Source organism: Doryrhamphus excisus, chromosome 18 (genome assembly GCF_030265055.1).
Source record: "Doryrhamphus excisus isolate RoL2022-K1 chromosome 18, RoL_Dexc_1.0, whole genome shotgun sequence".
In the NCBI taxonomy this organism is placed as follows: Eukaryota; Metazoa; Chordata; class Actinopteri; order Syngnathiformes; family Syngnathidae; genus Doryrhamphus; species Doryrhamphus excisus.
The window spans coordinates 16,636,857-16,649,236 of NC_080483.1; the positions used below are offsets into that span (position 1 = coordinate 16,636,857).

Sequence of the window (12,380 nt, forward strand, 5' to 3'; positions counted from 1 at the left end):
CGAAAACAGCCGTTCCTCCTCCACTTGTGTTGGTCCTTTTGATGCGGATTTGACGCTCAAAATCCATCCCCTTCTCGGCATTTTCGTCAAGTTTCTGAGATTGAAATTACTTAATTGAATTGCCCAAAATGTTTTCTGATGTTATAATTTGTTACATGGTTTCGTTTGTGTGGATAATTGACAACTTGATGTCAATATTCAAGATATTAGTGCCTCTTGTTGAGCATGTATGTTCATGTTAGCATTGCTAGCTAGCTAAATGAACACACTAGCATTTTTTGCTCGTCATCGAACGCTATCATGCTAGGTGTTAGCTTGCTAACATTTTTAGTATTTTCAGGTAGGCACCTATACAGTGCTATTATGCTAGGTGTTAGCATTCTTTAAGTCATTCAAACTCTTTAAACGGCATATTTAAAATGAAAGATTCTAAATACAGTATGTAGATAAAATAAATGAGTACTAATATTTTATGGTGTAAAATCACAATATGGGGGCAACTATGGCGCTTAGTAGTATATTTAGACAAGTTGACTCTCACCAGTCGAAGATGTCAGCAATAGTCTCTTTGTGATCACAAAGTGTGGTCAAGAAGAAACATAAAAATTCAAAACCGCCTGACATTTTGATCCACTGATATTGTTTTTCAATCCAGTCTTTTATTAGACAAAACTTTGTGCATGTTATCAACATTGTTTTGTGCCAAGTACTGAAAGCAACAACACTATCCATAACAAAATGTATAAAAGCTAGCTCTTTGATCTCTTCTTACCGTATATAGTAAATGTAGAAATGTTTAAGTATACTTTGCAGGACAGAGAAACATTTTGTAATTGAAAAATTGATTTTGATAGCCACAAGGCATGGTAGCTGGCACTGCTAATTCAATGGTAAACATACAGATTTGGATCTTATTGTGATGTAAAAGTCATTTAACAATTTGATGGAAACCTCCTTGCTCCTGCCGTTACAATCAAGTGCAACTTCTTTTGAAATCCAGCAAAGTTTTATTTTCAATTCTAAGAGTACCTAAAAGACCTGAAAGAGAGTGATGTGCTGAAGAGGGAAAAAAAGATGAAGACAGAAATACAAAAGCTGCAGTTTGCAATGAAGATGATTCGGGGGTTCTGTTCCGTCAGTAGTCTCTAAATAAGGATGGAGACTAAACTGCAGGCTTCACTGATGTTTAAAGTTTTTGTGGGTTGCATTTGAAGGCCGTGAAGGAATGCAGACACAGTCAAAAGGCCTGAGAGTCCGAATATTTCTGTTCTAAAGCCCAGAATCTTCACACCTAATCCTTTGGCAATCAAGTGTAGACGTGTGCGCACGCAATGTGGCGCTTTTAGGATGAGAGCCATGGATGAGCGAGACACTGGGCCGCCGTGGACCTCCTTTCGGGTACCAGGTCCAGCATGGGCTGCAGGAAGCTGCTGAAGGTGTGGGCTTCCTCTTTGGGCCACTCGTACTTTTCCACCAACACGTCAAACAAGCCCCATGGCTTCAGCTTGTTGATGTGTCGCAGGTCGCCTGGGGGGGGAAATGACACGTTCTAAAATGACCAAAATAGATTATGGAGGCCAATTATTCACATACCACAGCAAACACACAAGTCATATGGTGTAGTAAACTTGAATTACAAATATGTTTGCACTACAGTCTACATGCGGATTCTGTCCTCAGACACAGCAGATTGTTGTTCCCTGGAGCCATGAGGGCCTCAGGCTAAAACCCTGGAGCTCGGTGAAAGGGGGCAGAAATCATACGGCTTGGATGGCAGGGGGCGTTTTACCTTTCTTGGTGAAGAACTCCTTGGAGTATTTGCCTGCCGCTATCAACTTGCGCGGAACTTTACCAAGCAGCTCGATGATTAGAGCTATGTGATCTGGAGAGAAACACGTGACTTTCAGTTACGCAGGAAAATAAGGAATGACAAACAAATGTCACACAGTTTTTTTAGAAATATAGGATTTCTCTCAGGTTGTTTGTGCTCATTGTATCTCGTAGCTTAGAAGATGAAACACAAACCTTCATCTCTGGAATAATCTTCTCCTGAATGAGGTTCAAACAGATAGTCTCCAGTGGCCAGTTCAAAGGCCTAAAGAAAAAATCAGGAAGTACAAACATGCATGAGAACTCAAAATCAAATATAGCTCTGTTATCAACTCCACATCAAAATTCTGAGACCAGTTGAGAAATTGCCAGCGTTCCGCATTCCGCACTGTTGGATATTAAGGAGGTTCCAAGTGGAGCTTAAAAATCCAAAAAGTCAAAATCGGAGTTAGATTCCGCAATGTATTGCAAACAACAATTAAAAGTCAAATGTATTCAATGTGGTGCTGCACGGCGGTTGAGTGGTTCGCGCGCAAACCGCACAGCTAGGAGTTCAATCCCACCCTCGGCCATCGTGGGTTTTCTGCGGGTACTCCGGTTTCCTCCCATATTCCAAAAACATGCTAGGTTAATATTCCACTAGGTATGCTAGGTATGAATGGGAGTGTGAATGGTTGTTTGTTTATATGTGCAATGTGATTGGCTGGCCACCAGTCCAGGGTGTAGAGGACAGCTGGGATAGGCTCCAGCACCCCCTTGAGGACCTCTTGAGGATAAGCGGTAGAAAATGAATGAATGTATTCAATGTAATTTTCTGTCAGGGATTCACAGCCATAATCTCTTTAAACGGTTGAATTGTGTTGCTGCACGAGCATTGCTGCCGAGGTTATAGACGCATTACGACGGTCATTTTAAACTTCTTCAAAGATCCTGAGGGTGATAGAACAAAGTAAAGTTAATTTTTTATCATAAGTTAATACTTGAAATTTCTCAACTTGTCTTAAAATTTTGATCGGGAGTGTCTATCATAAGGTTTGTTTGTGCATCTTGTCACAAGCTCATGTGTGCTCTGTTTTGTTGACTCATCAAAATGCCCTTAAGACACCTTCTTTTTTGTGGTTATGGTACAAATTGTACTGGGGGTCCTTTTTTGTGCGTGTTTATTTTACCATACAGGCTGTGCTCCAAATGTCTGCTGGCGTGCTGTAGCCGAATCCTATCAGCACCTCCAGTGATCGATACTGACGGGTCTGGATGTCGTCTGTGAAATGCTTGTGCTGAAAGAGACAGTTTCAACATAAATAGTTTGATGGATCTGTCTTGAACATATAGCATTTAGGAGAAACACGTTAGCGCTTATGACAAAGGCAATGGAGTATTCGCACTCACCACCCAGCAAGCATTTCCAAGGTCGGCGATCTTAACCTGCAACTTGTCAGCATTCAGGGGGTCCAGGGGGTCCACTAACAAGCTACTGGATGATTCTGTGGAAAAATGAAAGCAGAAAATTATTATTTTTATTATAAGTTCATTTCTGTTTAATTTGCTAATGATGTGTTCACAAAGACCCACTGATCAGCATGAAAGTCTGGTGTCTAAACTATCTTAACCTACTTCCATCATCCAGTGAAGAAGTGTGGCAACGTGTTGCACCAACTAACCATTTTGGCTGTTTCCTTCATCTTCACCAGCTTTTTCGTTCTTCCCTTGAGTGTCCATCTCTTCCTCCTTCCTCTCAGTTTTGACTTCATCATTGAGTTCAGAGGTCACACCGTCTGAGCCGAGGGAAGCAGGCTGCTGCTGCTCCTGCGCCTGATGCTCGGGGTCGCCAGAGGAACTGGTACAGGTCTGAGGGTCCTCTTGGTTACAGACATCCTGGGTCGCATGGTCCTCTTTTTCTGGGACGTCCTTGCTCAGCAGTGTGGAGGTGTGACCGTTGACCTCCATGTTGCTCTCCTCAATGGCGGCCTCTGTGTGTACACCGGCCTCTTTCGCACTTTGGGGTAGCTTGTTGGTTGGCGATTCTAGAACAGGTTTAACATGAACGTTGGAATACAAAAAAAAAACAAATCAACCTTTGCAAAGATGATGATAATTTTCGGATATTTTATCATAGAGGTTGTGGTTTGCAGCGGAACTGGCTTTTACTTTTAAGAAGCTGACCCTCCTGTAGCTAATTCTGATGTATGATGCTGTGCAGATCTGCACCATGATGAGTTTGTGATTAAGCTTTTGTAGGTTAAATGCGTTAATATCGATGCCATTGTGTTTATATTGCATTAGACGTTAGAGTTAAGAATAGTCTGGTCAGTCACCGGTGACAGGATGATTTGTGTCGTTTGGCAGAGCGGCAGACGTCGGGATGTTGGCAGAGGAGGTGCTGTCAGTCCTTTCCGTCGTTTCCTCATCCTTCTCTTCGACTTCCGGTGCCATTACACCTCCCAACTCGAGCTGCTCTGCCAGCTTCTTCTGCTTCTTCTTCATTTTCTTCTTTTTGTTCTTGGACATTTTGGCCATCTTGAGAGAGAACAAAAATTAACATAACATTAAATACTTTATATTGACATGGCAATCTATCCAATACCCAAACCAACCAAAGAAGAGAAAGAAGAAAATTACCGTCTTGGGTGCTGGAGCTGTACTGACTGTAGGAAGACGGAAAAGAGGAGGAGGATTAGATTATTTGTGAAGGACGTGCAGTGCATCCATCACCTCAGTGGGAGCTGAGTCACACCAAGATGTATTAACACCGACTGTCATGCAGAGGCAGCAAGATCAGCGGGAGTCTCACGTTCTTCAGAGGGAACTTTATCATGTCCACATTCACAGTCAGAAATGACTCATCGCAACACCCAACACAAACACCCGATCCAAGTGGTAATTCTCTGGTTTCTCAATGTTTCAATCCTATTAGCTTGTGGCCAAGCAGAATCTTCAAGTACTTATTCATCTAGTGTGTTTTTTTTACTGATGTCAATTAAAAAGGCAAAAGATGGCTTGACCATCCAACACATCAAACTTGTAAATGTTCATGCAGAAGAAAAACTGACCTGCAGAACCAGACGGTGGTGCAGCACCGGTCTTCTGCCACTGCGTCGCTTCCACTGCAATTTTCTTAATGTAGGGCTCATTGACAGTCAGAAGGATGTTCTCCGGTTTGATGTCTGTGTGGATGATTTTACATTTGGTGTGGAGGTAGTCTAAACCCTGCAGGACCTGCAGGAAAGCAAAAGCAGACCATCATCCTAACACTTAAAAGACCACAACCTCATTACCGCTGGAGGTGAAACACAGGTTCCGTCCCGGGAACCAACGCTTACCAAGACATTTGATCGGCAATGTATATATAAACAAAAACCTATTGACATTCAATTTACAAATGTTAGGCTCTTGAGAAATGAATGTTTACTGCTTCTAGTAACATGTATCATTATTATGCTATATCATTAATGAAAAAATGTTGTCAATAATATTGATTATCGACCAGCAAAATCTGTTATCGTGACAGGCCTACACTTATTTCCATCTTAGAATCGTTTTCACAACACAGCAATAAAGCCAAAAGGTGAGGAGGGTTTGTGCAGATCGACATTACCTGTCTAATGATACTCTTAACACACGGCAGCGGCAGCCCTTGATAATTTGACTTGATGATCCATTTCAGTAGGTGGTACCCCAGCACCTCAAACACCATGCATACATCTAGCGAAAAGCAAAGTCAAGGGCGAACACCACTTCACAAACTAGTTCCATTTTGTAAACCAACGGTGGACTCGAGCCGCTGCAAATGAATAACAACGAGACCCGAGGATGTGTGGGCATGCTGCGATACAGCACAGCTGCAGACTGGATGCTGTGGGAAAGAATAAAAAAGGGATGGCGCCTGCGTCAATGCATCAGAGACTGACACCCAGGGATGTGCAAATGGGCACAGCTAGTTTGACAGCAGAGGAACCACAAATAGCTGCGCTGAGAGCCGGGGGTGTGCTAAAATGAGACTTTAGTTTGCCTGATGACTCAAACGGTATCGTGTCACCACTGATTGATATCAATGTCAAAAATGATGGCAAACGTTTTTTTTTAAAAAGATGAACTAAGATGAAGCACTATATAGCTGGAGAGTGACTTAGATGTCATTTAAGTTCTTCAAAAAGATACGAGTGCCATTCATGCCAGAGATTTTGAAGTCATCTAGAAGCTGGACGACTCGCTCCCTGCTGGGATCACTGGTATCTGTGTTTCGCACCTGAAAAAAAACACACCTGTATGAGTAAAAAAAATGGTCACAAACAAAACAAAACTGAATTGAAAGTGTAAAAATTACAGATTTGAGCAGCTTGATCTCATCCAAAGCAGTCTCTGTATAATGTTCAGCACTTTTTACAACCTTCATGGCCACAAAGCGCTTCTCCCTGCAAGGTACGTATAAAAAAAAGACATAGAAATCAAGAATTGTAGTCATTGCAACCAATGTGACATTAAAAGTTTCAGTTCACATATTCAGCACTTAATTCCTCCTGGTGTCATTTGGCTTATTCAATCCGCGGTTAGGCGTCAACTTACTGAATGTCCCAGGCCAGCCACACGGTGGAGAAGTGTCCCCAGCCCAGCTTACGGATCACATGGTACCGTTTGTTGAAAAGATCTCCGATCTTCACATGGTGATAGCCGCCTATCCAAACAAAGACAACTGTGTCTTTGAGACTTTTGTGTCTGAAGCTTTCACTTCCTACGAGAAAACTAATAGGCAAAGAGAGACGTCGTACCCTTGCAGTAGTCACCGGGGTCCTCCTGCTCGTCATCGTCAGAGCCAAGAATCTCCTCATCTTGATCCGGGCCCGGTGAGTCTGCCTGACTTGGCTTGGAACCAACAGCACAACCCTGTGGCTCTGGTCTGAAGATGAAGGAGGACCATTAAGTAAGAAGAAATGGACAAATGGGGCAGCAGTGGCTCAGGAGATGGAGCAGGTAGCCCTGGTGTATGAACGTTTGGTGGCACAAATCGGCAGCCACGTTTCCGTCAGACTACCCAAGGGCAGCTGTGACAGGCGGTATGTAGAATGTAGGTTACCACCACCAATTTGTGACCGAGGAGTGAATGAATAATGGCTCGGCTTCATTGTGAAGCTCTTTGGGTGCCTTGAAAAGCGCTGTATGAAATCTAATCCATTAATTTGTACTATGTTATTCAGAAGGATGATGAAAGAAATGCAACATACTACCGTGTATAATTAGTGTGACGCATTTGTGCTTCGGAGTTCAATTATGTCTTTGAAGAACATACTCTACAGTACAAATGATTACCTCTACCACACATACGACTTCATGTGAACTACTGAAAATGTGACATTTTCTTCGTTTTGTCCTCTGATCTCTTGAGAATCCCAATTCTTTGTAGCCGTTACCAAAATAGCAGCTTATACTCAAGAGGGCGACACTGGAATTGGGTTCAGCACAGTTTCCCCTTTGGCCACCCTAATTAACCACAGCGATACAATCTTTGTGATACTTTGCTGCCAGACAAAATATTGCCAAATTGGACATCAAAATAACGAGTCGCAGTTTGAACAACGATCCAAATGTGCACCAATTGACTGTGACAACAAAACACAAAAGGGCAACATGCCTCCTAACTGACCTGTGTGTGAAGAATGACTAAAAAATAACTAGCATATAGCTGTATACTGTAGTTGAACCATAAAATGGTTGTCTCAGATTGACTCCGGAGACTTGCAAGTCGTGTTCCCAGCTTGTATGTTAAAAGTTTAAATTAAATACTTTTGAAACACTTGGCGGTACGGATGTGGCCCCCGGGCCGTAGCTTGCCCATCCCTAATATAGGGACTCCTTCGACCAGGACCTAATAGCATTAAAGATTAACTGCATGGCTGAACAGCAGATGGAAAGAGACAGGTTGGGATGTGTAAATCTGAACATGGTGGATTGAATTATTAAAAGACAATTTTCTCCAGTTGCTCAGTACAGGATAGCTCAAAGCAAAGTAACAGTGTTTGTTTTCCTTAAAAAAAAACAACCCAAAACAAATCACTTTATATATGACTCAAGTTGAAAAGCTACCAAAAATACTGTCAACAAACTACCAAGGATAGAAAAAAACTGTTTCACCCTTAGGGAGAAAACAACAACCGGAAAATTAATAAAAATAGACACCATTACAAACCTCATAATAACGACATAAACAATCAGTTCTATTGATAACAAAAGCTATTCTTCAGCTCTGCAATGCAACTATGTGATGGTTTCCACATGACAAATGACGGATGTATGACAAGAATTTGACAATTCATGCTGCATCTATAAAATCCCACAGCGATAAAGATTTGAATATAGTTGATACACTCAGTCAGACATCTTTCCCTGCAGGCTGCAGTCACATACAATTGACATGAACCCTCAACCTTTGGTGAAGAAGAAAGTACCGCATGTGTCCGGGTTCGGGTAAACTATGTTGGAAAGTATAGCAGGTTTGGGTAGGGTTAGGAATCACATTAAGTGTAAGGTTTTAAGTACTGTAATCGTAATTCAAGTAATTACACGTTACTGTTGGATGCTGAGCTCTTATCAAGCAAGCTTGTCGTTGAATTATTGTATTTATGAATGAATAAAAACACAGGCAGGCGATAATGCAAATAATATTGTTTGCTTTCTACTTGTGTCTGCAGCGTTCTGAGCACAGCTCCAGCTTCTCATATTCATATTCATAGCTCAGCAAAAGTAAGGCAGATTTAAAAAGGAGCAGAGAAAGCAAAGCTAGACAGACAGATACCGCAGATACAATCCCCATGAACGACTAAAACATGCTGCTATTTAGACAAGTAGCTAGTAATTGGGATAAAAAAGGCGTATAGAATGAACCAAGACTATAATGGGATGTACAAATCACAAGGAGAAGGCAAGAGATGAGCGCCTATGCCAACATAAAACTGAGAATAAAACATATGTGTCTTCTATGTGCATTTTTATTGCAGCACATCCACAGAATCTGACAAATCAAAACCTGCTGGGTGGCAGACGAGGGCAAAAATCTGGATACTTGCAGGGCAAAGTGTAATACTGACCTGACTCTAGAAATGAAACCAAAACGTTTATTAAGCCTGCCTGCTTACCTACAGGATGCACGGATGCCCATGGGACGTGATGCAGGAAAGAGGACCGGACAGTGGAGGAGGACGGTAATAAGGCAGGTGTTCAAAAATCTTCTCACTCACTCCATTAGCCGAGAGGAGGGACAAAAAAGGTAGAGGGATGGAACATGGAAAGCAGAGTGGAGATGGGAAGAGTGATCAGTGATGGTACGGAAGCAGAGCACAGCAAAGAAGAGAAAGAGACGAGTCCTGGAGCTCAGGGCATCGGCGTTCACTCGCAGACTCTTGCTCACTTTTTGCACTCGCATCAACGTACACATTCTCTCTCTCTCTCTCTCGCTCGCTCTGACCGAGAACTCTCCTTGGCTGCCGTCGGCCTCTGGCCCCACCCCTTTCACTGACTGCCACGACATGATTGGGCAACGCAGCCCGGCACTGCATTGCAGGTGAGGGACCACATCAGCCACTTCTTCCTTTTCATGCCAAAACAACACTATTCCTCTTTCAACACCATCATATTCAGACTCAACCTAATCTGCATTACTGCATTACACTCCTTTGCAATAAAATGTTGCTGTAAATCCCACTGATACCAAGGTATTCACAAGCAAACAGTATGGAATTGAACACAACACAAACATATTTTCTGCAATCCTTGCATCGGCACTATTACAAGAAATGTGACTACAGTACTTCATAGCACAACGCAAAGATGGATGTCTATTACGTTTCATTCAGCAAACGGCATCAGTCGCGTAGCACGGATGCAGACCTGATGTGACAACACAGACAGAAGCATCACTGAGAAAGTAGGCCATTAGATAAAGCAGGACATTTCAATTAATTATTTCTTAAAGGGGACCCATTAAGAGTATCGAGTTGTGGGCTCCTATAGAGCAGCTACACACAATAACCAGCAATGAAAGCTTTCTAGATCTACCAGAATCTGCACCTATTCCTGCTGTATTTCATCGGGAAAACGGTCTGTTTTCATTTAGTCCACTCATGGCTCGCCCCCAGTCACACCCACTCCACTGTGGTTGTCACACTCCCAAGTGCTTCAGAGGACTTCCGGTGTTGTGCCGGTCGCTGTGAACCCAACTTCATAAGAGTTTATAATAAACGCTGATTATCTTTTTTAAATGTCCGCATGGGGGAGGGCAGAAAGTATCTGGCCTACAGTGAATGCAGTTTTTCTTTTAATTATCTAATTATCTAACTATCTAACTATCTTTAATTAACTTAAAACACACTGGTGGAGATTCCTTGTTGTTTGTACTAGAGTGCCAACACAGATTTTGTAAAGAACAATTTTAGCAATGCGTCATTCTCACAATTTATTTCCTTACTATTTGACTCGATGGCAAAGAACGCGATACCAGTTACCAAGTTACCAGTTAACACACTGGGTGAAGACAGAGCTGGACACAGAGCTGTCGTGAACTGAAGACGCATGAGGACTTGACACGTTACGTAATAAGCTGCAGTTAATACTGGGGACAAAAGAAGTGGCAGTGAAAGATTCCGTCGATTCTTCGCCAGAATGGACAGAATGCAGCACGGACATGCTCTTTGTCAACTGGTATGTGGTGTCACGTATAAATCACTAGCATCCGACTCCCACACTAGCACACTCACATCTCATCCAAGCATAATTTATAATGCTACTCACATGCACATGAAATTAATGGCTAGCGTCAACATACATAGCAGTACATGATGCTAATGAATGATGCTCAGCCAAGGTATCACTTGTGGCTCATCATAACGAAGTCACATAGGAGTGTGTGCTGCATCCTTTAAAGCACAGCCAGCACAACACAGCAAAGGAGAGAGCGAGAGAGGCAAAATAGACTTCATTTGCACAGATGAGCCACTTCATTAGGTACAACTAATGCACATCCAAACCACAAAATAGATAAATAAACTGCCAAGTATTGAGATGACGATGAAGAATGAATCAGATGAATACATGGCAGATCGAGAGAGGGAGTTGCGTTCAAGATGGTGTAGTAAATTTGATATTCACTTCAACTTTATTTCGGTACGGTTACAATTCTAATTAAATTTTAATTTAAAAAGATACATTTGCACGCTCCTGTAACATAAAGCTGCCATAGAATGTAGTATAATCTGTTTTGACAGTGATCAGTCATAGGAATATATTTTGTTCATATTGGAAATGAAGAGATGTTATCACTGGATTTGGGGAGTTTATTGATGGTGGAGAACAAGGTCTTAGGGTTGCCGGGGCCAGTGTGGATGAGGTATGAATAACAGGAAAAACGGGTGTAATTTAAGACAGTAATAATTAAACAGTATAATTAAAATCAGCTGAGTCTTAGACAATTATATCCACTGTCAGTAGTTACATACTTGCTTCTTCTCATCACACCAGGAGTGTGATTACTTTATTTTAACAGAGTGAATGTACAGTTGTTACGAATACGACCAGGTGAAATAAATTACATACAAATCACAGCTGATGAGAGAAACAATTAAAATTTTTGTTGACAAGTAAAAACTTTCTACTTACTTTTTGCCATGTTTCCGCGGCTTTGTCCTCTTCTTCCTCGCCTGCAAAGCGAGTACTACCAAGTATAAAGAACAGGAAAAAAACCGACTATCAATATTGACATGATTATTTAATATCGCATATCTGCCATGCAGGTGTAAATAAACACCCAGTAGGGTTGATGTTAGCTAGCTGACAAGTTCACCGGAAGTACGCTCTCTATTAGCTAACCGGCGGCCTTCGTAGTGTGCCTATAAGTTGGCGAAAAACTGCACCTCCATTTTTTAATCATGAATATAACCTATCGTGTGCGTGTATTGTGTACACACGCAAACAACTTACTGACTTAAAGAGTAAGAATACATCTTGGGAAGTTTTAGCGTCCCCGAACAGTGCTTGTCTCATGGCTACAGCTAGCATCACTGCTAACGTATACACACACGGCAGAGCGCATGGTCCACTTTTGCTATTCAGACTTCACTTAGCGTGATGAACATTACCAGAAACAAACCGCATGGAACAACACAGTCAGCCCGTGAAATACTTAAAATAACAACAAAAGTGTCGCATAAAAACTTGTACATTTAAAAGTGAACAGTTGTCAACTATACCTTTTCTTTCCATCGCGGCAAAGCACTCAGTGAGAGATAGGTTCAGGAGATGTTGGAAATACCAGAGCTGTGGCTTGTCCACCGCTGAAACCAGTCAGAGTGCTGCGTTCAAGAAACGTTGGAAATATCAAAACATTGTACGGAAGCGCAATTGCGTCTTGCTGGCGCACTTCTGTGTGTTAAACATTTTACCGCTTTATATAAATGTTACATTAATCGTGTTTGCAATCAATTATGTTCCATTATATAAGATTAAGATTATTAACCTTATTTGTTTAGAAAGAAAGGTTGGTTCTTCCCAAGCGACTAAAAGTAAAC

At 41.9% G+C, this 12,380-nt stretch overlaps 1 protein-coding gene across 3 annotated transcripts; it reads right to left on the reverse strand.

The window, feature by feature from the left end:
- Positions 1 to 615: 615 nt before the first annotated feature.
- On the reverse strand, positions 616 to 12,175 carry srpk1b (SRSF protein kinase 1b). Of its 3 annotated transcripts, XM_058055345.1 has the most exons (17): positions 12,063 to 12,146; positions 11,473 to 11,527; positions 8,958 to 9,058; positions 6,597 to 6,724; positions 6,394 to 6,502; positions 6,155 to 6,242; positions 5,989 to 6,076; positions 5,426 to 5,532; positions 4,881 to 5,046; positions 4,450 to 4,475; positions 4,146 to 4,347; positions 3,492 to 3,854; positions 3,220 to 3,314; positions 3,000 to 3,107; positions 2,026 to 2,095; positions 1,790 to 1,882; positions 616 to 1,527 (listed from the first exon to the last, which is right to left on the reverse strand). In XM_058055345.1, the coding sequence occupies exons 3-17, from the start codon at positions 8,978 to 8,980 to the stop codon at positions 1,343 to 1,345; spliced, it is 1,851 nt and encodes a 616-aa protein (XP_057911328.1). In that variant the 5' UTR covers positions 8,981 to 9,058; positions 11,473 to 11,527; positions 12,063 to 12,146; the 3' UTR covers positions 616 to 1,342. The 3 variants fall into 3 exon arrangements, with proteins under 3 accessions (XP_057911328.1, XP_057911327.1, XP_057911326.1); XM_058055344.1 differs by lacking the exon at positions 8,958 to 9,058 and having other exon boundaries at positions 12,063 to 12,175; XM_058055343.1 differs by lacking the exons at positions 8,958 to 9,058; positions 12,063 to 12,146 and adding an exon at positions 11,952 to 11,982.
- Between the last annotated feature and the right edge of the window lie 205 nt (positions 12,176 to 12,380).